Genomic DNA, 25,647 nt, shown 5'->3' with positions numbered 1-25,647 from the left:
CTTCCAACCTGTGGGCCTACCATCTTTAACCTTTGGCCTTCAGGGTCACTGCACTTAAGGTCACATTCATCAAACCACAAAGGAAACAACATGAAGGATCTCCTTTGGGAGGCTTCCTGGGCCAAGCCTGGAAACCGAATATATTCCTTAAAAGGAAACTAAAATCTGCGGTCCAGTTCTATGTCCAAGAACAACAAAGAGGTTATGATAAACACGTAGCAGTCTCCGCCTCACCTGGCATGCAAGATTCCCCACACTCTGGCTTTCAAACTTGATCTTTTTTTTTTTTTAAGATTTTATTTATTTATTCATGAGAAACACAGAGAGAGAGAGAGGGGCAGAGACCCAGGGCAGAGGGAGAAGCAGGCTCCATGCAGGGAGCCCGACGACGTGGGACTCAATCCCGGAACCCTGGGGTCACGCCCTGGGCCGAAGGCAGCTGCTAAACTGCTGAGCCACCCAGTGATCCCTAAACTTGGTCTTTCAAACTTGATCCCATTACACAGGCATGACTATTGGTCAGCTTTGCTGCACTAACAACCAATCCCAAAATCTCGGTGGCTTACAGGGATAAAGGTTTATTTCTGACTTATGTACTGAGGCCGTGGGCAGGCTACAGCTCTGCTCCCCAGGTCTTGTCATTTCAGGACCCAGGCGGGAGGGGCCCTCGTGCGGGATACACCCATTCTTGTGGCAGAGAAGAACAAGAAAGTGGAAACTCACACGCACAAACATGGCATCTGTTCACATCCCGTGAGCCAATATACGAAACATGATCAAGTCCACAGTCAATGAAATGAGACATATATTCTCCTAAAGGAGGTACCTCAAGTCACATAGCAATGGGCAGGGAGGGGAGAGCAAATAATTTCAAACAACAAGTCAATCTATTGCAACTGCCATCTTCCTTCGAGGGTAGCTGGCAGACATTACTAAGTAATCCCAGCACTCTTTCCTCAGAATCCTTCTCAACGCATTTCAAGCAGTCATTGCCAATAATCTGAGTTTGAAAAAAAAAAAAAGCTGAAATTTATACACTGTTCTTATATGACCTCCTAGGCTCCAATAAATATTATAAATTCCCACTTCTGAATCTTTGCTTCAGGAATAAGCTTTGCCTTCCTAGACCTTGTCCTGCCAAACTATCTGAATCCAATCCAACCTTCAAATATCTGTATTTTATTTTCATTCTTTTTAAAATTTTTAAAAATATTTAAAAAATATTTTATTTATTTGAGAGAGAGAGAGAGAGAGAGAGCACACGCATGTAGGGGAGGGGTAGATGGGGAGGGAGAAGGAGAGGACAATCTCAAACAGACCCGGTGCTGAGCCAGGAGTCCAAAATGGGGTTCGATCTCCTGACCCTGAGACCATGACCTGAGCAGAGACCCAGAGAGTCCCACACTCAGCCAACTGGGCCACCCAGGTGCCCTTTATATTCGTTCTTTCAACAAAATCAATTGAATACCTCGCATAGTACATCACACACTTATTTCTTGAATTAATCACGTCATCTGTGCCCCTTGCACATAAATGCTTAGTGAACATTTGTCCCTTGATTGACTAATAGCACCGTTCCTTAGAATAATGAGTTAATATCACATACCAGCAGTTTCTGGGGTGGGGGCCTAGTATACTGACTGCTTGTGCTTGAATTCTGATTCTACTGCTTAGTAGTTAGGTGATGGCAGGTAAGTCACTGTAATTGTGCCTCAACCCTCATCATATATAAAATGGGAATAATAACAGGACCTACCTGTCACAGTAAACGGAGAAATTCTTAGCATAAACACATTGTAAGCACACAAAAAAATGGAAAATATTGTGGGTTGTTTTTTGTTTTTAGCTCCAGCTGAGACTGATTTTTTCTTCCAAGCCTTTTTTCTAGGTGGAAGACAAAAATCAAGAACACATGAGACTTGGGTCCCTGAACAGGCTCCACTCTTAACCCACCCCAGGACCTTGAGCCAGCTCCTCATCCAGCAGCTTATTCCCTAACTCATAAATCCTGACTAATGACACAGACGTGTCACCTTAATGTTTGTGAAGCCCAGTGACTTATTGTTAAGTGCTTGGAGATCTTCAGATGAAAGGCACCCAAGGGCAGGCATCAGACACCCTATTCAGTCATAAAAGCAAAATACTACCAAAAAACTTGGGAAAGGCAGAGGCTCCATAACTTAGGAAGCAGAGAATTAAAGCAGGCACCCAAGAAGAGCAAATCAATCCTTAGACTGCAATCCCTTAATGCAGAGACAAGGAGAGAGATCATTTGGAGGGCCTCAGACTACCTGGAAGGTCCTGGGGTCCGGGAAGGGGGAGGCCAGAGGATGCCCAAGCCTTTAACTTGACTTAGGTTGTGGGAGGAGTGTGAGTCTCTTACCTCTCCTAAATAGAAACAGGAACAATAACATGTATTGTCATCCTAATTCATTTAAGCCACTTAAAAGGCTTGGGCTCTAAGTGGCTTGTTTGTGAGTTCTGACCAATCCTGAATTATGTCAGGCTCCCCTTTCAGCCTCATTCTTTCTTCACCTCCCCACGCGCCCCCCCCCTCCCCCGCCAACACCACCTCAGGCAGTGGGCCCTCTTCCTAGACCTACAGGCCACTTGAGGAGAGGCCAGGTCAGGTGTATGAATATTGGCAGGCCCCTGACACTGAGTCCCTCAACATGGGGGGGGGGGGGGGGCATATAGTGGTGCAAGGCACAGTGTTCACAGGGGTTGCTGCTGAGGTTGGAGCAAAGAAGAAGCTGCCCGCCCCCCCAGCCAGTTGTTCCCGTCCCTAAATAGCAGGTTAGCTGCGATACGGTGGCAAGAGCACCGCACTCGGGAGTCGTGCACGGGAGTTCTAGCTTCGTGGAGCTTGGATGCTTTTAGACTGGTTCCTTAAATATCGGGGGCTTTAGTGTCTTCCTCTACAGACTGTAAGTATCACCACCAGCCACCCCACGCCCGCTCCGAAAAGCAAACAGCAGGCTGCAACGCAACGGGTCCAGCCCCGCTGCAGGCATTACGCAGGGGGCGTTAGGACCCTAGCCCCGCCCACCAGCCCACCCACCACGCACGTTACAAACCCGCCGTCCCCGCTAACACAGACCGCCCCCTCCCAAGGAATCCTGGGGCGTGAAGTCCTTCGGGGGCCACACCCTCGTTTACAGTCCCGGAAGCGAGAACTACACCTCCCAAGATGCCGTGAGGAAGACGCCGCCACGGCCGCCCTCTGCTCCGCCCTCCTCACGCACAGCTTCCTGGGATGTGTAGTCCCAGATCCAGGCCGGCGCGCGGGTACAGGGGCGCGGAGGAACCACAAGCCCCAGAAGCCCTCGCGTCCACCCGCCTCCCTCCCCTCCGAGAGTCGGAGTGCTGTTTTTGTTGTTGGTAGAAGGTGAGGGAACAGCTGATCCGTGTGTGGGTAAGAAACTTGGCCTAATTTGGGGGCGACCTAATGCGGGGCGGTGGGGGGGTCACCCCACTTTCCAGTGTGCGAAAGGATAACCTAAGGGAACCGTAGAAGGGAGGTGGAGGAGCGTTTGGGTTTTAACACTTTGCGTACTGGAGAAGCCGACCGCTACTGTTGGAAGAGTTTGGGGTCTCCGGGGGCCGCGACCAGGATGGTGCGCCCTCCCTGTTCGCACCGCTCCCTCGGCCTCCTCTGAAAAGCTTGTTACGCTTAAAGTATTTGGGAGAAGCTGAAATATTTACTCATTCTCTCCCCGGCAAGACTCGACCCTCACAAACCTTCCCTTTCTCCTGACCCTCCCGCCCCAAGCCAGAGGCCTTTACTACGCTGAATCCCGGGGAGGGGGGGGGGAACCTTCCAAGTGGTAGGTCGTTAGGAACTCTGGAGCCCTACAGAGTTGGGGGTGATGGGACTCTCCCCTCCCCCGCGAACATTGGAGTCGAGCTGCACACAGACACTTTAGGCGCCCAGAGCTTTGTTTCGGGACTGATGAATGTTTCCAGCTGCTCCGGATTTTATTTGTGGGGCATATTGGAGGTTCCCCAGGCTTAGATCTTTGGGGACAACTCATCTTCACTTAGAAGGCCAGAAGAATTGTATTTGGAGAAAACGCGGGCTGATTTTTAGCTGGGGATTTTTCGGAGCTGAAACCCCAAAGCCAAAAAAAAAAACAAAAACAAAAACAAAAAAAACCACCTCTTGTCCTGCATCCAATCCATATTTTGGAGGGAGAAGTTGCTTCTTTTTTGGAGAACTGGCTCACCTTTCCTTCTCTACTGAAATTCTGTTGATTTTTAAAGCCCCCGCCGTGGGTTTGTGATGTTTAGGGGTGTGCACCTGACTAGTGGCCTTGGCTGATTGGACGCCGTCCTCTGCGGTTGGCATAGGATGAAAATGAGTGGGCTGGACGGGAGCGCTGACGAGGGCCATCTCAGAGCCTTAGGCTGAGCAGTTCTGTTGATTATTGTTGTTGTGTCTCACTCCATCCCCACAGTTCCCACCCAACTGGGGACACCACTTCCCCCCAGTCCCATCTCACAGGATGCCTCCAACTCCCCATCCAGGCACTTAGCATCGAGGCTGAAGTGGGCAGGGAGAAAATGGGAAGGAAAATACTACAGCTGGGTTAACACAGCCAAAGCAGCAGGTGTCTAGTTCTGCTCCCGGCAAGACCTAAACAAAAGAACGTTAGGTTCTTTTTACATTATCTCTCCCTCCTCTCAACATCAAATATATATTTCCCCTTCTCTAGGGCCCTTACTTCCCACCTTCCAGTCTATCCCCTCCCCGGGAATGGGGCTTTCCTGGCTCCAGGCTCCCACATTCCATCTCCCCGCACCACCACGTTCCTGCTGAGTGTTTCAACTCCACCCTTGAAGCAGCCGCCTCCAGAATTCTTGACTTCCTGGAGTAACAAAGTGGAGAGACAAAACCTGTCTTCCCCCATATCCTCCCTTTCCCTTTGTCTCCTGAATGAGACCAGAAGCTTTTTTTCTTTAAATTCATGAGGGTAGACGACTCCGAGAGGAGAGAACTGAGACCTCCAGGGCCTGAGGATTGGGCTGTTAGTCCAGCCGTTTCCCAGCTCTAAAGGCTCAGTCATTATTTTAGGGGGGGATTTAGGTGGTTTTTCAGGTGTCATAAGTCATCCAGGGTATGCTGGGAGTGGGCAAGGAGACCCACTCAAAATGAGGGGGCCCCACACCTCAGTTGAATTTTGAATCCAAGAGCCAAAAGATATGGGGGCTGAGATGGGGAGGTGGGATCTGAAGAATTTGGAATGGTCAGGATGTTAAAAGGTGGAAAAGGAGGGACTTGGGGGGCAGAGCCTGGGATACTGGGATTGGTCAAAGGTGCAGCATGAGACAGCATGGGGACTGACTTAGAAGGTCAGACCTATGTTCTGGAGACTAAAAATGATACCTCCTCAGGGACTGGAAACGAGATATGCCTTCATCTCCAGGTGTAGTGGGAGGAGCTGTGAGTGGGTGGGAATGGAGCTGTGGGGAAGAAGAGATGGATTGGAGAGATTTTCAGGATATTAACACTTTCTTCTGTAGGAGGGCAAATAGCTTGAGGGCAGGATGGAAGAATCATCACTAAGCCGGGCACCTTCCCGAGGTGGAGTCAACTTTTTGAATGTAGCACGGACCTACATCCCCAACACCAAGGTGGAATGTCACTATACCCTTCCCCCAGGCACCGTGCCCAGTGCCAGCGACTGGATTGGCATCTTCAAGGTATCCCTGAAACCCCTTTTGGCTCAGATTTATGGGCCATGGGTTGGTTGGAATAAGGGGAATGACTTAGTCCTTGGATTTTCAACCTCATGTTGATAGAGAAGGGAAAAGCTGTTACAGGGAACAGAGGCCATCTGTGTAAGCAAAGCTCATCTCCCCATCTTGGCCTTGCTCTCTCCTGCCACAGGGTATCCCTCTATTTTCCCTGTCTCTTAACCTCCTTGCCCCTGTAACAGCATCCTGTCCCCTGTTCAATCCCTCAGTCCTTTCTGCCATCTGTAGCCTATAGTTCTATCACCATCCCCCTCTCCCACCCTGGGCCTTCACAGGTGGAGGCTGCCTGTGTTCGGGATTACCACACATTTGTCTGGTCTTCAGTGCCGGAGAGTGCAGCTGACAGGTCTCCTGTCCACGCCAGTGTCCAGTTCCAAGGTACAAGGGAAGAGGGAAGAGCCAGGGGGATAGAGGTTTAGAGCAGGATAGTGGGCTCAGAAACAAAGGTTAGGTACTGATGACAAAGAAAAATAAGTGCAAATAAGAATTATATCCAATAGGGCTCAGCAGACATGAAATCATGGGATTATTATAGAATCAGCGACTCAAGGATGGAAGGAGGGCCACTAATCCTGCCTCCTACCAAAAAAAAAAAAAAAAAAAATTGAAGTCCTCTTAGGGAACTGGGTGTAGGGAAGAGGGAAAGGGGAAAAGGTGGGGTCATAGATTGAGAAGGTGGTCATTAGATTCTGAAAGACCTGGGGTCAAAGGTCAGCTCTAATACTTACAAGCTGTTTGACCTTGGACAAATTACCTAATCTCTCTGTGTCTGTTATTTCAACAGTAAAAGGGGATCTATGGCTTATAGGTACAATATGAAGGTTTAAAATGACACAGGTAAAGAGTTAGCATAGTGCCCGGTACAGGGTGGGCACTCAGTAAGAGGTAACTCGCATCATCATTATCATCATCAGTATTATTGTTGTTATTGAGGAGGGTAGGTTTGGGAAAGAAAGGAAGGACAGGAAGGCAGAAAGGAGGGAGAAGAATATCCCAGGAAATGGAAATGGCCCGTGGGAGGTGGAAAGAAACCGGTCTGTGGAACAGGAAACAAGGGGCTGGCGCGAAGGACAGTGGGCAATAAGACGCATCCAGGGGAAGGGGGACCTGCCAAGCATTGAGGGCCTGGGATCATGGTGGGGTCCCGGGTTCATTCCTCTTCGCACAGCCAGCTACCTGCCCAAACCCGGAGCCCAGCTCTACCAGTTCCGGTACGTGAACCGCCAGGGCCGGGTGTGTGGGCAGAGTCCCCCTTTCCAGTTCCGAGAGCCAAGGCCCATGGATGAACTGGTGACCCTGGAGGAGACCGATGGAGGCTCTGACATCCTGCTGGTTGTCCCCAAGGCCACTGTGCTGCAGGTGAGAACAGAACAACAGAGCTGCTCCTGGGAAGGAGAGTGGGAGGGTCGCAGGGCGAGGGACCCTTTTCTGCTTCACCCTCCCCTGGGCTGTGGCCTCAACTGAAGACCTCACTGGGAGTTACACAATCTTGCCATGAAGAAAGTCTCAATCTAACATAGACACAAACACGTAGGGCAGGAAAGCAAGCAAGCCGCCCACAGGCCAGTGTCACTCAAGATTTCATAAGTACTTTTCGAGCATTCCTCCCAAGTGCCACGTCCTCTCCTAGGCCCTAGAGGAAGATCTAAAGGGTGGAGGGAGGCCAATCTAGGGGAGGGAATGCCCAGAGGGAAGGGAGACTGAGACCCACTTCCAGGGCAGTGAGGAACGAGGCAGATAGTAGGGCCCCAGACCTGCACAGTGCAGTCCTGGGGGCTCTTGAGCACTTGAAATGTGACTGGTCCAAATTGAGCTGTCCTACCTGGGTGACAGACACAAAGGATTTGGAGACTTAGTATTAAAAAAAGTAAAAGATCTTTTTTTAAATATTGATTCCACGTTGAAATGATCAATTCGGATAGACTGGGTTAGACGAAACATCATTAAAGTGAATTTCACCTGTTGCTTGTGACTTGTGTGAAGTACCTACTAGAAAATTTAAAACTCTGCACGTGGCTTATATTCCTTTCCCGTTGGACCAAATGGACCCAATAGAGGAGAATTAGGATGAGGGCAGATGTCAGCAAGGACTTCCTGAAGAGAAAGGACAGGGATGGGTGGGGAGGAAGTAGACCCCCCAGACCAGAGGGCAGACTTGAGGAAGGCCCAGGGGGTGAGAAGGGGCAGCTCGTCTGTGATTTAAGTAAATTCTTGCTTCTTGAACCCTCTAAACACGTGGAATCAACGCAAGAGTAGGAAGATGTTTCTATCTTACATAAGCCGGACATTGTGTGAGCTCCGACCCCAGCTTCTGTTTTTTTTTTTTTTTTTTAATTCTAGTTAACAGACGGTGTTATATTAGTTTCAGGTGCACAATACAGTGATTCAGCAGTTTCACGTCTTACTACTCGGTGCTCATCATGACAAGTGTACTCTTCATCCCCTTCACCTATCCCCCCATCCCTCCACCCACCTCCCCTCCGGTAACCAGCAGTTTGTTTCTCTTTTTTTTTTTTCCTGTGCTCGTTTGTCTTAAATTCCACATGAGTGAAATCCTATGGTATTTGTCTCTTTCTCCGACTTAGCATTAAACCGTCCAGCTCCATCCATGTTACAAATGGCAGGACCTCATTCTTCCTTACGGCTGAGTAAGAGAGTGGTGTGTCTATACGCCTCATCTTTATCCGTTCATCGGTCGGTGGACACTTGGGCTGTTTCCATAGTTTGGCTATTGTAGCTGATGCTGCTGTAAACGTCGGGGTGCATATATCACTTTGAATTAGTGTTTTCATACTTTTGGGGTAAATGCCTAGGAATGCAATTACTGGATGGTTAGAGTAGTTCTATTTTTGACTTTCTCAGGAGCCTCCATAGCATTTCCACAGTGGCGGCACCAGTTTGCATTCCCACCAGCAGTGCAGGGGTTCCTTTTGGTCTACATCCTCATCAACACTTGTATCTTGTGTTTTTTCTTTTAGCCGTTCTGACAGCTGCGAGGTGATAGCTCATTGTGGTTTTGATTTGCATTTCCCTGATGATGAGCGATATTGAGCATCTTTTCATGTGTCTGTTGGCCAGCTGGATGTCTTCCATGTTCTGTTTTTACATTTGTTATTCTTATCACAATCACCTTTCAACAGTCTAGGCTAAGAGATCACTTTACAAATGAGGACAGAGACTCAGAGAAGTTAAGTAACTCGTTCAAAGTGACACAGCTAGTAAAAACTGAACCTACATCTGTGTGGTTCGGGAATAGATATGGTAAGATTCAGGGAGCCATCCCTTTTGTCTGCATGGATTGAGAGAGACTTCTTCCAAGGGTGTCAGGAGCTGGTATGTCTGCCCAGTGGTGGGCAGGATTCAGTAACACACAGAGCCTCCCCTTGCTCACCTCTTTATAGCTCCTACTGGTGTAACTTCCAGCCCCAAATGTCTGTGCATCTGCAGAGTGACAGGGCCGGGACCTTCACAAACACAAACACCCCTTCATCCCACCCCCTGTAGAACCAGCTGGACGAGAGCCAGCAAGAGAGGAATGACCTGATGCAGTTGAAGCTGCAGCTGGAGGGACAGGTGACGGAGCTGAGGAATCAAGTACAGGATCTCGAGATGGCTCTGGCGACTGCCAGGCAGGAGCATGCGGAGCTCAGGGAGCAGTACAAGGTGGGAGTTGGGCCGGGGGGAGGGGAGAGCAGGGCTTGGCTGTCACCCGGGGTCCAAAATCTGAACCCAGTGAAGATGGGAGAGGAGAGACATGAGTGGGTTTTTAAGGTGGTTCTGGCATCAAAAAATAAGGAGGGGCACCTGGGTGGCTCAGGTCGTGACCCCGGGGTCCTGGGATGGAGACCCACATCAGCCTCTCCCAGCAGGAAGCCTGCTTCTCTCTCTGCCTGTGTCTCTGCCTCTCTCTCTCTCTCTGTGTCTCTATGAATAAATAAATAAAATCTTTAAAAAAAAGATGCAGGGAGCCCGATGCAGGACTCGATTCCGGGTCTCCAGGATCACGCCCCAGGCTGCAGGCGGTGCTAAACCACTGCGCCACCGGGGCTGCCCAAATAAATAAAATCTTTAAGATAGCTTTAAGGAGTAACAAGTGGGATTTAACTTGAAGTGCCAGGGGACACCTTGCAAAAGTCATGTAATGAGACTCAGTTCTTCGCACACAGGAGTGCTGAGGTAGGGTGGAGGTGGCCGTATTCACCAGGAAGGGAATGTACCCTTGCAGTTTCTTTCTCAAGGAAGGAGACAGGATAGGGGGGTGAAGGACACTCAAATTCTGGTATGCTCCTCCTAAGCCCTTGTTCTGTTCCTTGAGAGGTGTCAGCTTCATTCTTCTGGGGTAACCTTAATTGCAGGGGCTCTCCCGGTCCCACGGGGAGCTCATAGAAGAGAGGGACATTCCTGAGCCGACAACAGGGAGACCATGTGGCACGCATCCTGGAGCTGGAAGATGACATCCAGACCATCAGTGAGAAAGTGCTGACAAAGGAGGTGGAGTTGGACAGGTGAGCGGACCTCCTCTGCCCCCGTTACTTCCTTTCGCTTTCCATCGCTCCCAGACTCCAGCCTCTTGTTTCAGACCCCTGCTCTCTGTCTCCTGTGGTTATCCTCCCCACTGGGGAAATCTTTTCCTGCCTAGCGCTCTCCCATTTTTCCTAAGCTTGTTCTGTATTCCTCACCTTCAAAAGTAATCAGAGTTACTATTTTCGGTATGGCAGAGGCTAAGCAGGAGCTCAGAGTGGAGGATTTGGAAGAAGAGAATGGATACAACAGTCAACACAAGAGAGGATGGATGTCAGATTTTACTGCAGCAGAGGAGATTAGAGGGGCACCCGGCTGGCTCAGTCAGTAGAGCGGGTGACTCTTGATCTTGGGGTTGTAAGTTTGAGCCCCACATTGGGCGTAGAGATTACTTTAAAAATCTTAAAAAACAAAAAGAAGGGGCACCTGGGTGGCTCAGTCGGTTAAGCGCCTGACTCTTGATTTCACCTCAGGGTCATGAGTTGGAGCCTGCCCTGCGTGAGGCTCGGCGCCCAGCATGGAGTCTGCTTGAGACTCTCCCTCCGCCCTTCCCCCCAACTCGGGCATGTGCCCATGCACTTTCTTTCTCTCTTTCTCTTAATAAATAAATAAAAATCTTCATAAAAGAACTGTGTTAAAAAACAATAAAAAGTAAAAATGAATTTAAAAGAAGATTATTAGACTCCATTCTCACTGTTAGGAAACGTTTGAACTGGTGATCCAGGAATGTTACGGGATCTCTCCTCTGGAAAAAGGTGTAAGACATAAATGTGAGCGCTGGGAGGAATATAAGGTACCTGAGGGGATCACTACTGCAGAAGGCAGCCTCTTTCAGTATCAGACAGCTGCCATCATGTCTCTTGGATTGAACCAAACTTTCCTTCCTGTAACTCCCTCCTCTGACTTTCCTCCACTGGCCCTCGTTTAGACCTCTGGAGCCACACAGAATGAATTTCTTTCTTCTACGAGACAACTATTATTTCTACCAAACAGCACGAATATTGACCACTTCCCATGCCTGTCCTTCGAAATTTCACCAGGAAAACTGTGCTAGTCCTTTCTTCGAATCACACAATTAAGTCTCTGCATTCAGCGCTGGTGGATTTTATGTATTTTTTTTAACTCCTTGAAGAGGCATATTATCCAAGGGCCAGAGTAAAACATGAGTTACTCCCTGAGACTTCTTCAATGCAGAATATGTTAGTCTTGCCTTAGGGAGATAATAAATGTCTAGGTTCTAAATCATGGAATAGAAAAGCAGGCATCAGACTGAGCATCTGGAAAAGATTAGGGACTGTCTAGACCAGGGGTCAGTAAACCCCAGCCTGTGTGCCAGATCTAACCTTGCCACCTGTTTTTGTACAGCCCGCGAGGTGAGAATGATTTTGACAATTAATGGTTAAAAAACGAAAGAAGAAACCTATTTTGTGATGTAAAAATTATACGAAATTCAAACTCCAGTGTTCATAAATAAAGTTTTATTGGAACAGCCATGCTGCTCATGTACATGATGTCTGTGGCTGCTTTCACACCACAGTGACAGAGTTGAGTAGTTGCCACAGAATCCTCCTGGCCTGCAAAGGCCGAAGTATTTACTGTCAGGCCCTTTACAGAAAAAGTCTGCCAACTTCTGATTTAGAGCCAAAGTTTGTAATCAATCACAGCTGTCTCTTGTCTAAAAAAAGACCGGATTCTGGTCTCTTGATTGAATGAAAACAACTAGGAAACCATCAGAACCTTCCTTAAAGTGATACATAAAGAGCAAAGAAAAGCTTTATTTCTAGATTGTGCTCTAGAACCAGGAACCTTGGGTACTTGGGGCTTAAAACGAGATCACCCTGGTCTGGGAATTGAACTCCTCAAAGACAGGTGGAGGTCAGGGCCTACAGGAGCACCAGTAGAAGAGCTCGAGACGGAAGTCCGCATCATGTCTTCTCTGGTGACCAGTCGGCTGACATTCCCTCTCCCCACACACAGGGTGAGGGACACGGTGAAGGCCCTAACTCGGGAACAGGAGAAGCTCCTCGGGCAACTGAAAGAAGTGCAAGCAGACAAGGAGCAAAGTGAGGTAAGGGGCTCCCAGTTGGTTTGCTTTCTGAATTGTTCATCCAGTGTTTATTAAGTCCTAAGTGCCGGGCACCAAAGGGGGTAAAAATGTAAAGAGAACATCGTGTGCCCTCTCCTAGAAACATAAAATGTATACCCAAATCGGGATGAGTCCAAGCGGAACATACCAAGCATCGCCAGGGAAAAATAATCAAGTGTTATGATGGGGGGCACCCAGTGGCTCAGTGGGTCAGCGCCTGACTCGTGAGCTCTGCTCAGGTCTTGATCCCAGGGTCATGAGTTCAAGTCCCACAATGGGCTCCACACTGGGCATGGAGCCTAAAAATAAGGTGAGTGGGTGCAAGCACATCTTTTTAGGGTCATTAGAAAGGGCTTTTAAAAGGAAGGGTACGATCCCTGGGTGGCGCAGCGGTTTGGCACCTGCCTTTGGCCCAGGGCGTGATCCTGGAGACCTGGGATCGATTCCCACGTCGGGCCCCCGGTGCATGGAGCCTGCTTCTCCCTCTGCCTGTGTCTCTGCCTCATTCTCTCTCTCTCTCTGACTATCACAAATAAATTAAAAAAAATTAAAAAAAAAGAATTTAAAAAAAATAAAAATAAAAAAATAAAAGGAAGGGTACAGGGTTGCATGGGTGGCTCAGTCAGTAGAGCATAGGACTCCTGATCTCAGGGTCGTGAGTTCAAGCCCTACTTTGAGCATAGAGCTTACTTTAAAAAAAGAGAGAGAGAAAGAAAAAGGGGGAATAAACTATCCTCATATTTTCTAATGGTTTTAGCTTTCCTTCCCACCCCCCCCCCCCAGTGAAGTTTTCCATCTTATGTGGAACCTCACTGAAAAAGCAGGGACGCCTGGGTGGCTCAGTGGTTGAGTGTCTGTCTGCGTTGGTGCGATCCCAGGTACAGGGATGGAGTCCCTGCTTCTCCCTCTGCCTAAGTCTCTGCCTTTCTCTGGGTGTCTCTCATGAATAAATCTTTTAAAAAATAGATAAAAGCAGTATTTTATTACTATAAATTTATTTTTTTATAAATTCAAATATTCAATGTTGACTTGTAAGAAAAGTAATCAGGTAATCCTGATGCATGCCAAACCTTGAAATCAGAGGTTATAGGTGATAGTCAGCCTCAGCCACTAATATACGTGTGCATTGTGTTTTGGTTGTGCAGTACTGAGAACACTGAGTCTCACATGCCATAGGAGCAAATGACAGCCATTGTTGAACTGTGCACCTGGCCATCTCAGTGTGCTGTTCAGTTCAATAGAAGATCCGATAGAGACTTCATTCTGAGGTTTGCACAAAAATAAATTAACCTAGAAGCATTTGTCAGTGGATTAGGACTGTTAACTTGTGAGTTTGTGTGCTGTTTTCATGTGTTTTTTAAATAATTTAGAAGAAATTCAAATCAGATACTCACAGAGCCTCTAAATGGCTTCTTCCAAACCCTAGGTTTCCGTGGAAAATTATTTAAAAACCATTTGTTCAGCAATAAGGAGGAAGGAGAATTTGAGTAGACAAGAGATGAGAGGGAGGCTGTTCTGGAAACAGAAAGACGTGAGCAAAGGCTGAGAGCCCAGAACACTCAGAGCAATTGAACGTGTGGGTGAAGAGTTTGCAAGAAGGCCTAGGTCAGATTGGAGAGGACCTGGAGTTCAGTCTGTGTCCTGTAAGCAGTGAGAGGCATCAGTGATTTTCAGGAGGGCGACGTGTACTTAAGATTCATGTGATTTCCTTGTGGGAGATGAACTGGGTATGAGATGAGATTATCCAATAATCCAAGTAAGAAATGGCCAGAGCCTGAGCTCATACAGTTGCAGTGATAGTGGAAAAAAAAGACGGCTGTGAACGAGGTGGAGGACGGACATGCAGAAGGCTTTCCGTGGGTCACTAGGGAAAGGACGGAGCCCAGCAGCCATGGCACCAGCAGATCCAGCTGGAGCGACTGGGAGAGTAGTCAGTACCACGGGCGGAGTGAGAGTGGAAAGGAGTGGAGTGGGAGGTGGAATATGCTGAGTTCAAGGGCCGGGGACATCCAGACTGAGTTTTGATCTAAAAGGAAGAACAGAGGGGCTCCTGGGTAGGTCAGTAGGTTGAGCATCTGCGTTCAGCTCGGGTCCTGATCCTAGAGTCCTGGGATCGAGCCCGAGTCAGGGACTGCTCAGTGGGGAGTCTGCTTCTCCCTCTCCTCCCTGCTCACTCTATCTCTGTCTCTCCCTCAAATAAATAAAATCTTAAAAAAAATAAAAGGAAGAACAGAGAAGCAGCAGTGGTACATGGGATACCTAGATCCATGTAAGACCCTGCCCCGGCTGTGATGCCGCTCTGTGTTGGGAGCCAGAGACTGGGCGTTCAGGACTGAGCGGCTGTGAGCGGAGGCCCCAAGAAGGGCTGACCAGAGCTGAGTGCTTGAGTTTGCGTTAAGTCTGGGAAGCAGAACCCTGTCCAGCCACCCCAGATGCACGTACCGCTTTCCTTACCTGTTTACCGCCTCCATCAGGCTGAGCTCCAGATGGCACAACAAGAAAACCATCGCTTAAATTTGGAGCTGCAGGAAGCAAAGGGCCGGCAGGAGGAACAGGGTGCTCAGGCCCAGCGGCTGAAGGACAAGGTGGCCCAGATGAAGGACACCCTAGGCCAGGCCCAGCAGCGTGTGGTGAGTGCCTCTCCCTTCCTAGGCCGTAGGAAGTAGGGGAAGTTCCAAGGGCTGGCTGCAGAAAGTCTGGGGAAAAGACAAGGCTATAGACTGAACAGCCCACACCTTGAGTCCTGATGCGGTGGCGGGTGGCACGGAGCCTGCTCACCTTCCTGGCTCAGGAGATCAGGATTCACCCGGAGCTCTCGGGGAGCCCTAATCTCCATCTCCCCCTTTCTTCTGAGGCTGAGTTGGAGCCCCTGAAGGAGCAGCTTCGAGGAGCTCAGGAGCTTGCAGCCTCGAGTCAGCAGAAAGCCGCTCTCCTTGGGGAGGAGCTGGCCAGCGCGGCAGGAGCCAGGGACCGCACCATGGCTGAGCTCCACCGCAGCCGCCTCGAGGTGGCTGGAGTCAGTGGCCGGCTGGCTGAGCTCAGCCTGCATCTGAAGGAGGAAAAAAGCCAGTGGAGCAAGGAGCGGGCCGGGCTGCTGCAGAGCGTGGAGGTAGAGGGATGGGGACCTGGGAGCTCGCGGCCGCCACCCCACCTCCATGTGGCCAGATGCCCTGGGTGGGCAGAGAGGAATGAGGACCTGGGAGGACTCAGGGATTGGGGGCGGGGCTCTGAGGGAGGTACAGTTCACTGTCCAGGGACGACCTGTCCCTGAGTAGGTGTCCCAGTCCTCATCCTTGTAGCACCTTCCTTGGTTACCATCTGGTTCAGAAACATTTACTGCCTGTGGCCCTGGGCCCCGTCTGTAATGCCCGTTCCAGGTCGACAAGGCACCTTGCTGGCGTGTCCCTTCCTTCATTGAGACCACAGGGAACGAGGAAGCCAAGATGGGAAACTGCTCCCAAAATATTCACTTAAATAAAGGAAGGGACACAGCGAGGAAGGTGCTGTTGCCAGTAGCGTCTCTTTCTTCCCCCTTTCCCCTCCCGTTTTCCTTTTCGGCCGTGTGGCAGGCAGAGAAAGACAAAATCCTGAAGCTGAGCGCGGAGATACTTCGACTGGAAAAGGCAGTTCAGGAGGAGAAGACCCAGAACCAAGTGTTCAAGACAGAACTGGCCCGGGAGAAGGATTCCAGCCTGGTGAGGCTCGCGGCCACCCATAGTCGCGTCCTGCGGCCTCCCGCGGCGGCCAGTCACCTGGTGCTGCCTTGGGCGTGGCTCAGCAGTGCCAGGTGCTCACTTCCATGCGGGGTGGCATCTTCGCTGCACAGGGCCCACAGCTCGTTGGTTTGAAACGTACAATGTCCCTTTCTGTCCTCAAGACATATTCTGGGCCTCACGGGGACGCCTTAGGAGAATTGTAGTGTCCCTGCTACGACCAGCGTCCAGGCCCACACTCGAGGGGCAGAGCCTGGGACTCAGGCGACGTCTCCTGTGACCAAGACAAAGGACTCCTGGAAGGAGATGCCTTCGGGGCTCCCCCTATGTGTCGGGGCGGGAGGGGCACACAGGCACAGGGGGATGTGGCTCCGGGTTGGCCGGCCCAGGTCGCAGAGCCTGGGTGCTTAGGGGTGATTCGAGGCTCCCCGTGCCCCCAGGTGCAGTTGTCAGAGAGCAAGCGGGAACTGACGGAGCTGCGGTCAGCCCTGCGCGTGCTCCAGAAGGAAAAGGAGCAGCTGCAGGAGGAGAAGCAGGTGAGAGCCTGGGCCTGGGCTCCCGGATGCCAGAAGGGAGGGCTTGAGGCTGAGGGCTCCGGACCTTGTGTCTCTTGGCTTAGACACCGAGGACTGTGAGGGGCCCAGAGGCTCCTCTCGTGGACAGGGGAGGACTGCTGGGCATAGGGGGGCCCCTGGGGGGCAGGAGTGAGGCTCTGCTTTGAGCGGCCCCCCACTCTGAGGAAGGCGTCTGATCGTGAAGAGCACAGAGTTCCCCTTGGGTGCAAGGGAAGGCGGTGGGGCCGCAGGGCGGGCGCCCTCCCAGCCTCCCCCACCTCTCTGCTCCCCCTCCAGGAGCTGCTTGAGTACATGAGGAAGCTGGAGGCCCGCCTGGAGAAGGTGGCAGACGAGAAGTGGAGCGAGGGCACCGCCACAGAGGATGAGGAGGCGGCTGCAGGGCTGAGTCTGTACCCCCTCCCTCTGCGCCCCCCCCACCGTGTTCCCTGCCTGGGACAGCCTGTGCGGCCCCGCGGGGGTCTAGGGAGCGTACCCCTGGCCGGGGAGGCAGCCCAGCGGCCTCTAACAGCGCGCTCCCTGCCCCCCTCACCACCAGGCTGCCCGGAGGCTCTGACGGACTCCGAGGATGAGTCCCCGGAGGACATGCGGCCCCCCTCCTACGGCCTCTGCGAGCGCGGGGACAGCGGCTCCCCCGCGGGGCCGCGAGAGGCTTCTGGCCGGGTCGTGGTCAGCCAGCCGGCTCCGGTGGCGCCGCAGCTCTCGGGGGCCGCCGAGGACACCAGCTCTGACTCGGTGAGCAGGGCAGGGGCAGCGGGGGGCAGGTGGGGGGCCGGCGGGGCCTCCTCCGGAGCAGATTGCCCCAGCCTAGATACAGGGCTCTGTTTCTCCCTGGGGGAGAGAGTAGGCTCGGCCTCCCTTCAAGGCCGTCCCATGGACAACACCCCCAGATCCCGTCCAACCGGGAGCTCACGGCTGCTCGCCCCTGCTCCCCACGCTTCCCTTCTCACCCGCTGGTCCGCGCCAGAACTCCTGCCGGCCTCACTCCCACTGGAGCCCACTGTCTGCTGTCTGGGCCTAGACTGCTCTTCCCTCACCGGCTCCCAGGGTCTGCTCCCCTATCTGGGGGTGCTCACTACCCCCAAACCCAACCCTATCTCTCTGGTGCCCAGGAGGCCGAAGATGAGAAGTCAGTCCTCATGGCAGCTGTTCAGAGTGGCGGTGAGGAGGCCAATCTGCTGCTTCCTGAGCTGGGCAGTGCCTTCTATGACATGGCCAGGTGAGCGCAAAAGGGGGGTCGCGGGGGGGTGCCAGTGGAAAGGGCGTCCAGGTGAACGGCCGCCATGCCCTTCCCCCAAGCTCCCTGCTCTTGGCCCTAGCCAAGGAAAGGAGACCTAGGTATGGTTGGCTCAGAAAACCACCCACCACTCCAAAGCCCAGGTGCCTTCAGGTAATTCCTCCCCCATCTTACCAACGCACGTGTGCACTCAGAGGCCCTGCCTTTAACTGGCTTCTGTGTTGTTCTAGCACCATCTTCCGTGGAGCCCAAATTGCCCTGCATCCCCTCTCTCCTGCCCCTCCCCCTTCCCCAACCATCAGGTAGGTACCTAGGCTCCATGTGGGGTGGAGGGGAGGTGACTGGTACCCCGATACCCTGAGGGGTGGGATCACAGAGAAGCCTGGGATCCGGCGTCCATCTGGCCAGCCCTGAGAGGTCTCTCTTCCCTGACCCTCTTCCCTCGCTCCCCTGGGAGACCCTCTGGGTGATGCAGGGGCGGGGGCTGGGGGCTCAGGGATCAGACGGCTGCCTCAGCCTTCCCTTTCCTTCTGCAGGTCAAAAGGGGAAGGCAGGGGGAAGAGAGATTTTATCATGTAGCCCCCAGCTTTCCTCGAAGTGAGATGGGCTCAGGGCAGGGAGGGGGTGATGCTGTCATCCTTCTCAGCTGGAGCAGGAAGATGAAGGACGATGTCAGACTCATTTTCAGCCTCATTAGGCAGCAGACGGAGATGGAGGGAGGAGAGCAGGGGTGGGGGATGGGCTGAGCCTCAGCCTCTGCAGGGACTAGGGAAGGAGGCCGAGGAGAGAGGAGAGCGTGGGGAGAAGGATGCTGGGGAGGTCAGGGGAGAGCCAGCAGGGAGCTGCCCGAGGAAGGGGACCTGGGAGCCCCGAGCATGGGCCCCCCCTCCCCGCGGTCCCCAGGGCAGGAGGGCACTGCAGCGTGCTGACCGGCTCCTTTCCCGTCTCCCGCAGTGGCTTCGCAGTGGGTCCCTTGTCAGAGGCCAGCACTGGGGGCCCCGCCACCCCCCCGTGGAGGGAGTGCCCTATTTGTAAGGAGCGCTTCCCAGCCGAGAGTGATAAGGACGCCCTGGAGGACCACATGGATGGACACTTCTTTTTCAGCACCCAGGACCCCTTTACCTTTGAGTGATCTCACCCACCCCCACCCCAGGACACGCACAGATACACTGACACACACACACACACACACACACACACTCATGCACATACACACACTTAGGCTCACGCCTCTTCTGACACACTGGCCTCCATGGCATTCTGGTCCCTGAGAACCGCTCCCGAACCATTTTCATCCGGGGCTCTGGCCTTCATCCTCTCCTACCAGGCTCGTTGCCCAGGCAGGGCCCTTCCTGGAAGCAGCGGCTGACTGTACCCCCTGAAAGCGGTTTTGGAGGAACCAGGAGGAGGCCCTCCCCAGGGGGAATAAGATCAGCCCCTCCTGGGCCTGGTTGCTCTGTCACTGACACCAGCTACCACACCACCACCACGTACACACACACACTCACACTCATATACACTCTCTGATGCCCCAAAGCCAATTCCTGGGGCGCCCCACCCTCTCATTTGGGGTCTGTGTTGGTTTACCCGAGTTTTCTCTGGGGCCTGCATGGAGGCAGTAGCACGGACACCACAGCCTCTTGGGGTCTCTCGGTTCTGAGCTTCAGTGGTTCTCTCTGCCTCCCGCCCCCCACCCCCAACCCATTGCCTTCTGCACCCCACCCTGGCCTTTTCCACAACATTAGATATGAAGTTTGGAGGTTTCTTTTGTATTTTGAGGTTTTCTGTATTCCGTCTCCTGCCCCTCCCCGCCACTTCCCCCCAGTGTCCTCACATGGAAAGAAATAATGCATTTGTGCCTTCTGTGAGGGATGGGGGGAACAAACAGTCCCAGGTGTCCCCATTTCTCGGTCCTTCCTCCCTCTCCAGGTTCCCCCACAGCAATAAGAGCTTTCCTTCATGATCCCTCCCTCCGTCGGTAGTTGGGACAAATATATTTATATGATATGTATAACGATTCTAATAAAATGTGTTCTTCTCATGAGGTGTGACTAGAGCAAGGAAGGTCCAGGCCTCTGGCCCCTAGAGCGGAGAGGGGGAGGGAGCGAGGGGGGGCCTGGCCCTGCCTGCCTGGGGCCTGGGCTCCGCAGCTGCGGCTGGGGCTCCAGGCTGGGGGTCCGGCTCCGGGACACTGCGGTGGCAGGGGGAGCAGGCCTGGGTCCCCGTGGACCGTGCTGGGAGCTTCAGGCCTGGGGGCGGGGGGACAGAGCGGGTCAGGGCCAGAGGCGGGCAGGGCCAGAGGCAGGCGCTACTCCCAGGAGTAGTTCACACCTTTGAGGAGCCCCAGAAAGGCCTGCGCCCCGGCCGGCCTCCGAGGCCTACTCCTACTCCTTCCTCCCCGCCCTGCCTCGCCTTCGGCCCGGTGCCTCCTCACCGCCCGCCTGCGCACCGGCTCCGCAGTCACAGAAGCGCATCCATCCCCTCGAAGCAGCCTCACAGGCTACGCCCGGCGGGGGGCATCTCCTGAGGCCCCGCGTGCTCACCAGGCCCTCGCCTCCGGAGCTCCCTCACCAGCCACCCTCCTCTCCCTTCAGGGCCCCTCTCTCCACCCACCTGAGCCCCCCTTCCAGCCCCACCTGGATGACATCTTCCATCCCTCCTTCTTCCCTCCCGTCTCTGTCTCCTAGCAACCCCATGTCGGTCCCTGAATCCCTTCCAAGGAAATTAGAGATAATGGATCTCTCCCCTCTCCATCTCAACTCCTCTTTATTGATCCTCCTTTAATGAAAGTTAATTATAACAATGATTTAATTAATAGAATCCCTCTCTTCCTTTATTGCTTCCCGTATTAAGACTATTAATAAATACGAGCTGGGCTGACAGAGGCATCCATCACCAGCCCGGGATTCCCCCCACCCCTCCTTTGTCCCTCCCCCGAGCCCCTCCCTCGCTTGGCCTATAAACTTGCCGGGGTACTGGGGGTTAATCAGAGAGGAATTATGAGCCAACAGCCCCCGCAGGAGGTGCATTTAATGAAATCACTTGTGATTTATGTCTGGGGGAGGCTGGGGAGGGAAGGATCTGGAACCCAGGCATCCTGGCTTCTGGAAGGGTGTCGCCCCTAGAGCAAAAGGGGAGGAAGGGAGACAGCAAGGGACACCCAGAGCCCGGGCGCCCCGTAGTCCCTGCCACGCCGCCCCCCGCCGCCCCCCGCAGGAGCCCCGGGCAGGGGCGAGGCCGCCGACGGGCGCAGCTAAACCCCTACGGGCTGCGGCCTCCCGTCTTCCCTCCTCCAGGGCTTGGCCGCCCACTCTCGTGGCCCATCCTCCCCCCGCGCCCGCGGCACGGCCCCCTCCACGGAGTCGCCCAGTGCCCCTCGGGCCCCTGCGCAGGTACCCAGCGCTCCGGCTCTCCTGTCTGCCCTTCGCCCTAGAGCCGCCCCGCCCGCCCCGGGAGCCAGCACCTTGCGGGGCTCAGGGGGGAATGAGCCGCCCGGGGGTGGGGGGGTGTCGGGGGGGGCAGTGCGAGCCCTTTCTCCCACTCCCCCGGGGCGGGGGCACCGCGGCCGTCCCGCTCCTCTCCCTCCTGGAATGGGTTCGCCCCCGCACCCCCCGCCTCCAGCAACTACCCAAACCCCCAAACCCCGGGCTCTGATGGGGCCCACGGCGCTCGTGCGAGGGAAGAGGCGGCCCAGGCAGCGGCGAACGGGAACTGAGGTGTCAGTTGGGGCGGCAGAGACGCCCCAACACCTCCCGGCTCGCAGAACCCCGCGGCTGCCGTCACCCCACGGGTCTGCGGCGCGGGTCCCTAGGGCGCAGGTCAGGGCCTTCACCAGCGGACTCTCGCTTCCTCTGCACCCCAGCGTCTCCGACGCCCTCCGCTACCCTGGCCCGCCTCGGCGCCCGCTTTCCCCACAGCGCGGAGGACGCCTCCTCCACGAAGCCCTCCCGGACTTCCCTCCCTCACCCCCTGAGGTGCCCTGCGCATCACTTCATAAAAACACGACAGCGTGTTTACGAGTCTTCTTCTCTCGCAGCTCTAAGCAGCTGGAGGGCCGGCTCTGTGTTTGCACATCTCATGTTCCTGAAGTCCAGTACAGAGATCGGGACATGGGGCCGGTCCTTCCAAAAATAAAGCGTTTTTTTTTTTCTTAAGATATTTATTCATGAAAGACACACAGAGACAGGCAGAGACACAGGCAGAGGGAGAAGCAGGCTCCCCACGGGGCTCCTGATGTGGGACTCGATCCAGGACCCCGAGGTCACGCCCTGAGCCCAAGGCACACAGCCAACCGCTGAGCCACCCAGGCGCCCCCTAAAATAAATGTTTTGATTATTTTTTTTAATTTTTATTTATTTATGATAGTCACACACACAGAGAGAGAGAGAGGCAGAGACACAAGCTGAGGGAGAAGCAGGCTCCATGCATCGGGAGCCGGACGTGAGATTCAATCCCAGGTCTCCAGGATCGCGCCCTGGGCCAAAGGCAGGCGCTAAACCACTGCGCCACCCAGGGATCCCTGTTTTGATTATTTTAATAAAATATCTCATACATACAAAAGGATATATATATCCTTGTATAAGAGATAAAGGATAACAACGTGGACATCATTGGACTGATTAGCCAGCTTTAGAAAAAATTACCAATACTGTTAAAGTGCCCCGTGTAGCCTGAAAGAGGAAAACGTGGTGTCATCCAGGACAGAGGCATGTCGTACACTAATTGAGAGAACTTTCTGGAGTGCTCTTTATGGGTCCAGTGCTGGGAATAGAGATGGAACAGTCAAAAACCCTGTCAAAACAGTCAAAAACTGCCCTCAAGCAGCTTCTAGTCAACATAAAGCCATAAAAACAAGAAGGCAAGATAAGCACTGCTTTAGAGATCCGCACAGCAGGCCATGGGACCCAGGGAAAGGATACTTAAGCAGGACTGGGGGACACAAAGCTGCCTGTGGGTGACGATGTAGACGCTCAATCTTTTTTATTTATTTGTTTAAGATTTTCATTTATCTGAGAGAGAGAGAGCACAGAGGGAGAGTTCGAGGGAGAAGCAGCCTCCCCACTGAGCAGGGGGCCCAACACGGGGCTCGACCCCAGGAGCCCGGGATCATAGCACAAGCTGAAGGCAGATTCTTAACCAACTGAGCCACCCAGGTGCCCCGAGGCTCAATCTTAAAGAGACAAGGAAGAGAATGTGGAAAGTCATAACTGGCTCAGAAACCTAAACACTCAGGTAGGGCCGCTGAGTGAAGGTCACACCGTGTGAGGTGAGGATGGGAAAATGGACTGAGAGATACATACTCAGACGTCCACTCAGCAAATATTCATTGGGTGCTACCACGTGCCGGGTGCTGCTCTGGGCACTGGGAAACAGCCCGGACAACACACTGCCTGCCCTTACGAAGCTTACGCCCTATGACAGATCATGAAAGTCCAGAGAAACCGGTTAGGAACCCTTGTACTAACCCAGGCAAAAATGGCGAACACTCAGATGAGGCAGTGTCAAGGGGACAAGAACTCTTTAGGACGCAAAATTAATGGGACTTGGTGATAATGAGACATGGGAAGTGAACAGGAGTCAGGTTGATCCCAGGTTTCTTGTTTCATTGACCAGATAACCAGTAATGCCATTCACCAAAGAAATAATATGAGTGGAGAAGCACATGAAGGGAAACATGACTGGTGCAGTGTGGACATGTTGAATTTCCAGTGTGTTTGGGATCTTCCAAAGGAGAGAGAGAGATCCAGTGGGCAGTTGGATAGATAAATGTAAGTCTGGAGCTCAAGAGAGCTTGAAACTGAAGACAGAGACGTAAGATCCTTGAAAGTAAAGGTGATGAGAAGGAAGAAAGATCACCCAGGTGTCCCTGCGTGTAGAGTGAGAGGGTAAGAGGGCCAAGGGCGGGACCCAGGTGACCATCTGCATGGAAGACAAGTTCAGAGAACGAGAAGTCACAGAGACTGCGAAGGATCAGTCAGAGGAAGGACTGTGTGGCGGGTGCAGCAGAGAGGCCAAGGAAATGACTCCTGGAAAGCTCTGGATTGGCAGCCCGGAGGTCACTGGTGGCTTGGCCAGAGGAGCTTGAGGGAAGTTCTGTAGGCTTATTGTGCTGCAGGGACTTCATAGAACCTGTAGCAGTTACACAATGCTGACCCGTGGGAATTGGGAATATGTCTCCAGAAACAAGGACTTCTGAGTCAAGGTGTAAGAAAAATCAAGGGCAGGAACCGAGATGTCCTGATCCAACATCAAAGAATTCCCACTGGTTCTGACGGGCCAGGTGTGAGGCACACTCTAGGCCTGCACTGTCCACTATGGGACACTGAACACTTGAACTGTGGCCAATCTAAACTGAAATGTTGTGAGTATAAATTGCATAACAGATTTAAAGACTTTGGGCCAAAAAAAAAAAAAAGAATTTAAAATAATTTTATACTGATTGCATGTTTAAATGACAATAATTTGGATATATTGGGTCAAATAAAATATGTTGTTAATTTTATCTGGTTCTTTTTTTTTTAGATTTTATTTATTTGAGAGAGAGTGAGCAAGAGAGAGAGAGAGAGAGCACAAGCAGGGACAGGTGCAGAGGGAGACAGAGAAGCAGACTCCCCACTGAGCAGGAACCTGATGCGGGATTGGATCCCAGGACCCCAAGATCATGACCTGAGCTGAAGGCAGACGCTTAACGGACTAAGCCACCCAGGTGCCCTGGGTTTTCTTTTTAAGATTTTATTTTTAAGTCACCTGGATGCCCAACGTAGGGCTCAAACTTACAACCCCAAGATGAAGAGTCACATGCTCTCCCCACTGAGCCAGCCAGGCGACCCACCCCTGATCCCTTTTACTTTTTTTTAAATTTTTATTTATTTATGATAGTCATACAGAGAGAGAGAGAGAGGCAGAGACATAGGCAGAGGGAGAGGGAGAAGCAGGCTTCATGCACCGGGAGCCTGACGTGGGATTCGATCCCGGGTCTCCAGGATCGCGCCCTGGGCCAAAGGCAGGCGCTAAACCGCTGCACCACCCAGGGTTCCCCTTTTTACTTTTTTTAATGTAACTACTAGAAAACTTTTTTTTTTTAATTTTTATTTATTTATGATAGTCACAGAGAGAGAGAGAGAGAGGCAGAGACATAGGCAGAGGGAGAAGCAGGCTCCATGCACCGGCAGCCCGACGTGGGATTCGATCCCGGGTCTCCAGGATCGCGCCCTGGGCCAAAGGCAGGCGCCAAACCACTGCGCCACCCAGGGATCCCACTACTAGAAAACTTAAAATGACAAATTTAAAACTATGTATTAAATTTCTACTTTACAGTGCTTATGAAGCCCTCCCCCAGAAAGGGACCCCTGAAACCTGGACACCCCTAGACTCCCAGCATCCCTCCTTGCAGGGAGATACATGCCTGTAATTTCCAAGACTGCATTCTAGACGCACCCCTCTGCCCCATGCTTCTAAGGCCATAACCTAGGGCACAAGATGCCAGTGGTTAGGACCCCATCTCCAGTTGCCAATCTGAGCCCCTCACATTTTTTTCTTTCTCCAGGTCTGTTAATCATCAGGTGAGAGTAGAAGTGTCCCATTCTAACTCACAGCCCTAAATTTAGAAACCATAACTTCCTTCTTCTGTTTTCCCTATTTCTCAACTCCTATGCTTTTCTAAAACTGGAAATCTCCCAGATCGGTGGAATCATGGTGCTGCGGCGAGCACATGGGTGCTAGAGGTCTCCAGATTTAATCTGTCATACGTCCTAAGCATGT

The 25,647-nt window shown here is 52.6% G+C and overlaps 1 protein-coding gene and 1 long non-coding RNA gene across 2 annotated transcripts; one reads left to right on the top strand and one right to left on the bottom strand.

The window, feature by feature from the left end:
- Window positions 1–788: 788 nt before the first annotated feature.
- LOC111092803 lies at window positions 789–2,519 on the bottom strand. The gene is made up of 3 exons (XR_005379679.1): window positions 2,384–2,519; window positions 1,757–1,884; window positions 789–1,000 (listed from the first exon to the last, which is right to left on the bottom strand). It is a non-coding gene; the product is annotated as an uncharacterized LOC111092803 (long non-coding RNA).
- A 738-nt stretch (window positions 2,520–3,257) lies between these two features.
- CALCOCO1 (calcium binding and coiled-coil domain 1) lies at window positions 3,258–19,930 on the top strand. Its single transcript, XM_038577824.1, is given in 16 exon segments — window positions 3,258–3,415; window positions 5,524–5,703; window positions 6,033–6,135; window positions 6,926–7,116; window positions 9,262–9,420; window positions 10,113–10,157; window positions 10,159–10,262; window positions 12,256–12,346; window positions 14,839–14,994; window positions 15,219–15,473; window positions 15,934–16,059; window positions 16,518–16,613; window positions 16,929–17,037; window positions 17,188–17,384; window positions 17,762–17,868; window positions 18,841–19,930. Coding segments are annotated over 15 exon segments (2,073 nt in total). The 5' UTR covers window positions 3,258–3,415; window positions 5,524–5,547; the 3' UTR covers window positions 19,019–19,930.
- Window positions 19,931–25,647: the final 5,717 nt, after the last annotated feature.

The sequence above is a fragment of the Canis lupus genome, chromosome 27 (assembly GCF_011100685.1).
Source record: "Canis lupus familiaris isolate Mischka breed German Shepherd chromosome 27, alternate assembly UU_Cfam_GSD_1.0, whole genome shotgun sequence".
Lineage (NCBI taxonomy): Eukaryota > Metazoa > Chordata > Mammalia > Carnivora > Canidae > Canis > Canis lupus.
The sequence above is the reverse complement of the archived record's forward strand: the minus strand, read 5'-3'. Positions and strand labels throughout refer to the sequence as shown.